Source organism: Harpia harpyja, chromosome Z (genome assembly GCF_026419915.1).
Source record: "Harpia harpyja isolate bHarHar1 chromosome Z, bHarHar1 primary haplotype, whole genome shotgun sequence".
NCBI lineage: Eukaryota > Metazoa > Chordata > Aves > Accipitriformes > Accipitridae > Harpia > Harpia harpyja.
The window spans coordinates 95290191-95298890 of NC_068969.1; the positions used below are offsets into that span (position 1 = coordinate 95290191).

General features: G+C 38.9%; 1 protein-coding gene across 4 annotated transcripts in view; it reads left to right on the plus strand.

The window, feature by feature from the left end:
• ERCC8 (ERCC excision repair 8, CSA ubiquitin ligase complex subunit) overlaps positions 1-1912 on the plus strand; it is a 30739-nt gene extending 28827 nt beyond the window's left edge. For all 4 annotated transcript variants that reach the window (XM_052778562.1, XM_052778560.1, XM_052778559.1 and 1 more), the window contains one exon: positions 745-1912. In XM_052778562.1, coding sequence (XP_052634522.1) covers positions 745-813 — 69 coding nt within the window. In that variant the 3' untranslated portion in view covers positions 814-1912. The remainder of the gene's footprint in view (positions 1-744) is intronic.
• Positions 1913-8700: the final 6788 nt, after the last annotated feature.

An 8700-nucleotide genomic window follows, 5' to 3' on the forward strand; every position in this document is an offset into this window, starting at 1 on the left:
TTATTTGCCCAGCTCTGATTAGAACTGCCCCTTTAAATTTGACATGGTGGAGGTATGTAATATGTGCCATTGTTTTGAAATCTGTTAAGTTGCATCTGCTGTTTGCAAATGTTGTAGATTAGCACTGCCTCTGAAAGAAGCAGTTCTGCTCTCCACAGGCCACTAGCTCCTGCTACCTCTGATGTGCTAGAACAGCCATTTGAGTGCCTTTATGACCAGAATCTGAACCCAGGATAGAAGTAAACAAGAAAAGAATTTTATCCTGAGTCACTGTGATTCAGTGCACTGCATAGCTGCACAAACCCTTTAGCTTGACCAAAGTGGGGCTGAGGTGAGGAATAGTTGTTGGATGTGGATAGAGGCCAGGACTACTTCCTGAGACAGTAGTGCTCAGTTACACTGGGCCAAGGAAATTATGTCTTAAAACCAATGACACAAACCAAAGACAGTAATATCTATCTGTTATATTTTATACCAGATATTTATAAAACTTCCCATTAGTGCTCCAGATATTTTTTGTTGAAACTGGAATTAAATAGAGTACTATTTCTTTTCATAATTTATCTTCTGTCTCTAATCAGCAGAATGGCCAAAGAAGTGGTTAAAAAAAAAAATGCAGTACCCATGAGAGACACAATAGTTTGTCTACATATAGTAATTTAAGAAATGCCTTTAGCATTGCTCTTATTTGATTTTAGTATTTTCAATTAAGCAAACCACTGAGAGAATTTTTATTTTCTTTAGTCTCTGCCTCAACAGCATTTAAATCCAGCATATGAAGACGCATGGAGCAGCAGTGATGATGAAGGCTGAATTTCAATTATGTGCTGATATAAAATTGATATTCAGGCACTGCATTCACAGACTTTATCTACAGAATTGGATATTGTCAGATGTATTGCAACTGGATTTTTGGTACAGTTCTGTTAGAGCAAGGTCTTTCAGAAATAAGTTTCCACTGTTCTCTGTGTTCTTTCTTCACTGTTACAGTTAAATCTAAAGGATTGCTTTTTCATACTTACTGACTTCTATACTTATCCTTATGCATTGGTATACTTTATTCAGTGTTGAACAGCTCATAATGGAAAAATAAAAGCTCTTGGAACCAGTTAATACTGCATTGTTTCTGGTATCACTAATACATAAGGAGATAATCCCTTTGTTTCCAAGAGACACAATACAGACGATTTTGCCTGAAGGAGGACAAGCTCAGGAATACTTCCAGCTTATTTTTATCAATGTCTAGATGGTGCAGACTGTGTCCATTTTCAAGGGCTTATGTGCCATGGGAGTCAACAGGATTTTGTGCCTATTCTTTTGCATTTTCAGTTTTGCATAAGTTTCTCCATAAATGCAGTCTTTGGTTCAGAAAGAGGTATAGCTGGGATCATCCATTCAAGCATTTATATGGTGACCTCATCAACTAGTATCTGAATCTCTCCCAGAAAGTTAGGAGTAGAAACAAGTTTAATGAGAGGTTTTGTTGCTCCTGTTAGCAGGTTTTTAAGCTCAATCTTCTACGTATGAATCTCTCACACTTCCCTAGCCAGTGTGAAGAACTCCTGGACAGAAACAGGCATGAGGTACAGTACAAGGCCAAGACTGGATCACACTTCAAGTTAGAAATATTAATGTAGTGCTTCAAAACTGTTTTCATCTGAATTTGTAGTCCTAATGCTTGCTGTGTTTTGAAAGGAAGGAGCTTTGTGGGGTTATTGTGTCATCTCAATCACTAGTTTGTGCTTCAGACATAGTGTAGTCATCAAGCTGAAAGCCAAGTTAGAGGTTCCCATCAGATTTAGATGCAGCTCCATAAAGGAAAAATTCCTTCCAAAGCAGAGTAGATATTAAGACCACAAATTCAGACAAAATGAAAAAATATTGTACAAATAAATGAAAGACGATAATTTAATCTTTGTATAGTGTGTATTATTTCTATGATTAGTATTCATTTTAGAATTAATTCACTGTGCTTCTGTATTTTAGTATTTATACAAGATACAGGCTGTCTGTTTCTATATCAATCTAGAGTCTAGTATTGTAAAATGTTACAAAGCGAGGAGTGGGCATATCAAGGGAATGTTGTGATTAAACAAGCTTCATATGTAGTGCATATAGTGGGGAGAGACCCACTATTAAGTGGATAGCTGCAAGGTGGAAGACTTCCAGAAGTTTCAGCTGAAGTTAAGGACCAGCCTGACACTGTTACTTTACAGGAATACAGAAGAGATTTTTCTTTTTTTTTTTTTTCTTTTTTTTTTTTTCCAAATGATAGTTTTCTTTACCAATGGTGGCTATTCATTCTAGAATTAGAAAAACTGGGGAACAATTTGAAGAAAGATTGCACATTTTGATTTTTGTCTTGAAGAGGATGACTTTTTTGCATGTTATAATTGTGCATATCATTTCTATGACAACTACAGTGCACGTATTTGGTATTTGAATTTCTAAAAATGTGCTCAGTAAATCATAGAGCTAGTTATCCAAGAGTAAATGCATTATTTTTTTTCAATCAGTTTTCAGTTATCTGTAAGGTGACTATAAATGGTATTGATTTTAAAACAATCAAAAAGCCACCAAAAAAGCCACCAGCCCTATGGTGGTCTGGGAACGTTATATAAAATGGGAGAGGTAGAAAAATTACATTTATTAAAAAAGGTAGGAAATCATAACAATTAAACCCATCAATAAGAATGTTGTATTAATTCTCCTGTTTTTTGGAATGGCCTTTCTCATGAGGTTTTTTTTCCTGTGCTTTGAGTACACAATCATTGACATTGGAAGGGACCACTGGAGATAATCTAGTCCAACCTCCCTGCTTAAAACATGGTCACCTAAAGCAGGTTGCTCAGGCTTGTGTCCAGTCAGGCTTTGAGTATCTCTACAGCCTACAAACCTGTTGCAGTGTTTGAACATTCTTAGAGTAAAAGTTTCTTCTTAGATTTAAATGGAATTTTCTGCATTTCAATTTGCACCCATTGCATTTTGCCCTGTTGTTGAATACTGCTGAGAAGAGTCTGACTTCCTCTTCTTTCCTGTCCCTTTCTCTGGCTCCATCAGATATTTCTATGCATTGGTGAGCCTTTTCTTCTCCAGGCAGAACAGTCCAAGCTCTTTCAGACTCTCCTCATAGGAAGAATCACCTCCCTCAACTTGCTGACAGCACTCTTCCTAATGCAACCCAGGATGCTGTTGGCCACCTTTGCTGCAAGGGCACATTGCTGGCTTGTAGTCACTTTAGTGTCCACCAGGAGTGCTGGATCCTTTTCCACAAAGCTGCTTTCCAGCAGGTTAGTCCCTGGCCTTTTCTGGTCCCTGGGCTTTTTCCTCCCTGGGTGCAGCATTTGGCATTTGCCTTTACGGAACATCATGAGATTCCTGTTTGCCTATTTCTCCAGTCTGTTGAGGTCCCTTTGAATGCTGGCAGCACAACCATCTGGGGTACCAAGCACTTCTCCTGGTCTTGTATCATCTGCAAACTTGCTGAAGGCACATTCTGTTCTATCATCAGGGTCATTAATGAAGATGTTCAATGGGACTGGATCCAGTATTGACCCCTGGGCTACACCACTAATGGCTGGCCTCCAACTGGACTTTGTGCCACTGATTGCAACCCTCTGGGCATGGCCCTTCAGCCAGTTTTTGATCTTATTGTCCACTTTTCTAGTCTGTAATTTATCAGCTTATCTATAAGAGTGTTTTGGAAGGTGTGTCAGGAGCCTTGCTAAAGTAAAGATAGACATCATCCGCTGTTCTCCACTCATCCACCAAGCAAGATACCATGTTGCAGAAGACTATTGGGTTGGTCAGGCATGATCTTTCCTTCATAAATCTATGCTGACTGCTACCTTCTTGTCCTTTATGTGTCTGGAAGTGGTTTCCAGGCTTACTTGCTCCATCACCTTCCCAGAGATGGAGGTGAGGTTGGCTGACCTGTATTTTCTGGATCTTCTTCTTGAAGGCATGGGTGACCTTGGCTTTCTTCCAATCCTCATAAACCTCTCCTGCTCACCATGACCTTTCCAAGACAATTGAGTGTGGTCTTGCAGTGACATCAGCCAAGTTGTGGGTGCATCCAGTCAAGCACTGTGGATTTGTGTGTGTCCAGCTTGTGTAAGTGTTCCCTAACTGATCCTCCTTCACCAGTGGTATGCCGCCTTTGCTCCAGACTTTCTCGTGTTCTCAGGGATGTGGGGTTGCTAAAGTCCAGTCTTACCACTAAAGACCATGGTGAAGCAGCATTGAGTACCTCAGCCTTTTCTGTGTCCTTTGTCCCCAGTTCCCCTGCCCTATTTAGCAGTGGGCCCACTTCCTTTTGCTACTGATATACCTGTAGATTTTAGTTTTGCTTTTCATATTCCTCACCAGATTTAACTCTAGATGGGTTTTGGCTTTCCTAACCATTGCATGCTAAGACAGTTTCTCTGTATTCTTCCCTGTTTCCACCTCTTGTATGCTTCCTTTTTGCATCTTTAATTTTGTCAGGTGCTCCTTTTTCATGAATGCAGACATCCCTCCACCTTTGTTCTATTTCCTGCATGTGGGGATGGACTGTCCTTGAAATGCAACTAGCTCTCCTTGACCCTCCTTCTCATCAGGGCCATATCCCATGGAATTCTTCCAGACAGAACCCTGAATAGGGATCTATCTGGAAATGCAGAAACTTTCCTCTATACTTTTATGGGGCTTATTTTCATACTGTTGCTGGATAACTTTTTGATACCAGTTTTGCTAAGTTGCACTGTGAATACACAATGTGGGATTCAGCTCAGGAAGAGGTGGGCTGGGGATTATTTGCCCGAGTATCTGTCCACCCAGACACCTGAGTGTCTGAAGCTGTCCCAAACAGTTGAAAATAGAAATTAGTTGCCTTGGGGGCTTATTGCTCCTACTAACAGCTAGTATCTTCTACACAGGAATCTTTTCCAAATTCTCTTCTGGTTGATGATATCATTATTATCCCTCTTGACTGTTGTTCTCTGCTGGAAGGACAGGTATTTCTGGTGGGGGAAATTAAAAACATCTGTGTCTCATCTGGGCAAGAATCCAGGACATTGTACAATCCGGCACTTGCAAGCCTTCCATGTAATGGCAGTAGCTGTTAGGTGGTGTTTAGTTTGTGAGGTTTGAAACCTCTTGGTACTAGCCAGTATCTCAAACACCAATTTCTGCGGAAATTCTACTTTGAATAGTGGCATATATGTTATGATTTCCTTCAGTACTTATGGTTTTCTGTAGATGTGGTAAATTTATTATTTAATTTTTTTATAGAAAAAAAGATTATTTTATTTCTACTGCATTCTTATGGTGGCTGTACTTAATTACTAATTAGAGTGTTGGTAACTTCAAAACAAAAAATTTTAAAGGATGGTATGTTGTATTACTTTTCACTGGAAAGAACCAAGTACTAAGCCAACAGTGTCAGTTGCAACTGTGCATTTTTTGCTTGTGTGTAAGTTAAATGTGACAATTAAATCTGAGTCTTCCCCTTCATTTATGCCTGTTCTGTTTCTGTGCTTATACTATGTGTTTTTATAGTATCAGAGCTTTTTCAGAACCAGAAATGCAGCAAGTGGGGTGGTATAGACTTAATTGCACTTCCTATCCTTAATGTCAGTCAGGAAGAAACCACATTTGAAAATCCCATCAGGTGTCAAAAGGGGTGCTGTATTCATGTTGAAATAAAGTTATGCACTTGAGAGGCAACTAGCTGATAGCTGGATTCTAAGTTCCTGTTTAAACTCTTAACTTTCTTACTGTTTTTAAGAGAGCTTTAACTGGAATGGACTGCACCCTTATCACAGTAGTGGTACTGGCATTTAGTAGTCATACTCTGCATCAGAATATGTAGAGAAGTGCTTTCATCTTTTCAGGCCATTCTGGGTATTGACTGTTGCTTAGAAGACTTGCTTTGCCTGCCAAGGCAGAGATTTTTATTTGAGCTTGATACAGCAGGTACCAAAAGAGGGAAAATAATTTATTTGTTCTTGCAAGAGATCAAAGAATTTCCTTTCCCTTCTAGCCTAAGGAAACAATGGAGGTGGGAGTCAGTCTGAACCAGCCTAGATGAAGAAATCCAGAGCGCCTAAGACAAGCCTCCTTCAACTTGAGTGAAAGTTGAGTTCTGTAGAGACAGTAGGATAGGACTCTGATTATTTATGTATAGGTTATGATGCTCAGAAAGAATCTGGTATTGAGACATCCAAGCAAAAACCTGGTTCTTTTTTCCTTCCTGTACACAGACCTAAAAGAAAGCATTAGCACATGAGAATTTAAATATGGTTAATTCCCAAGTATTGGGAAGAACAAGTTAACACCATGTGGTTAACTCCCTTTGCCCTTTTCTGTGTCCCCAATATACATACTTTTACATGCAGGCTGACAAGACTGAAAATGTAGGGATTTGTTTGCCGCTTTTTTTTTTTTTTTTTTGCATTGTGTGAATTTGTAGTCAGGCCAGGCTTCTCACTGTGCAAGACATCTGGTTTGGTTTGTTTTTTTTTTTTTCATCAAGAATGGGTTCTTCATATGCTCAGTCAGCTTAGGGCCCAGAATTTAAGACCCCTCTCATTGTAAAGCTGTAAACCTCTTAGATTTGACATCAATAGAATTGACTGTTATTTTTTTTTTCCCTTATGTTTACCCTTGTGTTACAGCCCTTATCCTACCTTGAGTGGAGATACAGAGATATATATGTATACACACACATATATATATGCACACAAGATATAAATATATTTTAAATACTACTGCTTTGGCACCATTGGATCTTGGTTTTCTTCCTACCTCATTTTTTAATGCAGGTGAAAGTCTAATGCATACAGTTGAGAATAGTAAGCTCTTCAGTGCACATTGGCCTAGGATCTGCCACAACGAATGGGTAAGCCTACTGTTAGCTTAGTACAAGTAAAGTTTGCAATACATAGTCCAGTTATGGGCATATCAGTTAAACCACGGGAACTGTCCAGACATGTATTTTTGGCACGTAAAACATACGAACTAACATGGTTAAAGTAGTCCATAAAGAAAGAGAGCTTGAGTATTGGCCATGTGCTTAGTCACCAAGATCCGTGCTGAGGTTTTGACACCTCAGAGATGTTCTTGAAGGCAGTATGTTGGTTTTAGTGGACAGCAGTTAATGCTTATGATACCCAACTAAACGAAAGTATGTAAACCATATCAAATCACACCAGCTTTGGTGTGGTTAAAGCTGAGTTATGAAATGGGCATGCCTTCTTCCATCCTCCCCTTGTTTTTGTTTTCTTTTAGTCTATTTTATAAAAACAGTGGGAATGGAGGATATAATGGGATGACTGAGTGGCCAGGAATTCAGGCAGGTGCATAACTATTCCACACAACTTCACCCTTCTAATCATATCTGTGTGCTGTGTAGTCAGCCATATCCACCAGCCCACACATTCTGCCCAGATGACAGCTAACCAATGTCATTCTCCATGCTGGCAACCCTTAACCACTCCCAATCCTGCCAAATTCCACCAAGCCCAAGAGACTGGAAAAAAAATATTTGGGACTATTAAGGCAGTTTTCTATTTACATATGAAAGAACTTTTTAATTGCATAGGCATACAGCTTTGTCTTAATTTTCATTTTATCACCATTTGCTTTCAAATTAAGGTAGGAAGAAACCAGGATATTTTTAGGTAAGCATTTTAGCTTAACTTAGTGACTTTCAGTCACTGAGGTCTCTACACTTGGAAGATTACCAATGTACCCTTTTCTTGCAGCTATGGGACAGAGATGCATCTGCAATCCTAAACAGGTTTTATAGGAAATTTCCTCATGCCAAATTGGAGATTAAAATCAGCAGTTTAAATCAGTCCAACCAATTACTTTTACAGCCATATGTTTGTAATCTAGAGTAACATGTTTAAGCAAGAATGGGCTAATTTATTCAGCAACAAAAATAATATGCCTTTGTTTAATACAAAATAGATTAATGTGGGGGGCAGAGAAAGGGGGGGTTATTAAAACATTTTTTTTTGCTCTTCTCAGCAGCCACATTTGAAAGATACTGGGCATTTTCCTTTTCTGTTGACTGCAAAGCATTTATTTAACAGGATACTTGCGTTATATTACTTACAGGTCTTAGCCTCCAACAGAATTATTAAAACATTCTAAGAAAATTTGGTATCATAGTTTTAGAAAAGTTAGTTCAAAAAACGTATTCATAATAAATGAAGAAATGTATTATGCTGTTGCTGGAGATCATTGGCAAGAATAAACTTATATTTGGTAGCCAGCCAGTTCCATTTAAAATTTAAAGTTCATTCTTGATCCTCTCTGTTGGTAGTTCAGGATGGCCTCTGAAGGAACTGTAGCTATTAATGCTTGCGTGCAATGTTTTACTTTCATCCACACAAGTATATCTTGGTCTGTATGGTGGATCTTTAATCTGTCAGCACCATTTTAGAAAGGGGGGTAGCCTAGGAAAAAGAAAGAGAAAAAAAGATAATCTTTTCCTCTAACTTAGGGGTACGTCTGTTCTGCAGGCAGCAATGTAATACAGAGATGTTAACCGTAGCTTATGTGAGCAACTCCACCACAGGCTAATGTACTTTGCTGGGATAATGCATCAATTCGCCTATGTAGAGCTTAATACCGTCATGGCTGGACTACTTTGTTACTGTGTTAATATGCTTCTTTCCTAATTTCTGTATATATGCTGTGTCAACAAGGCAC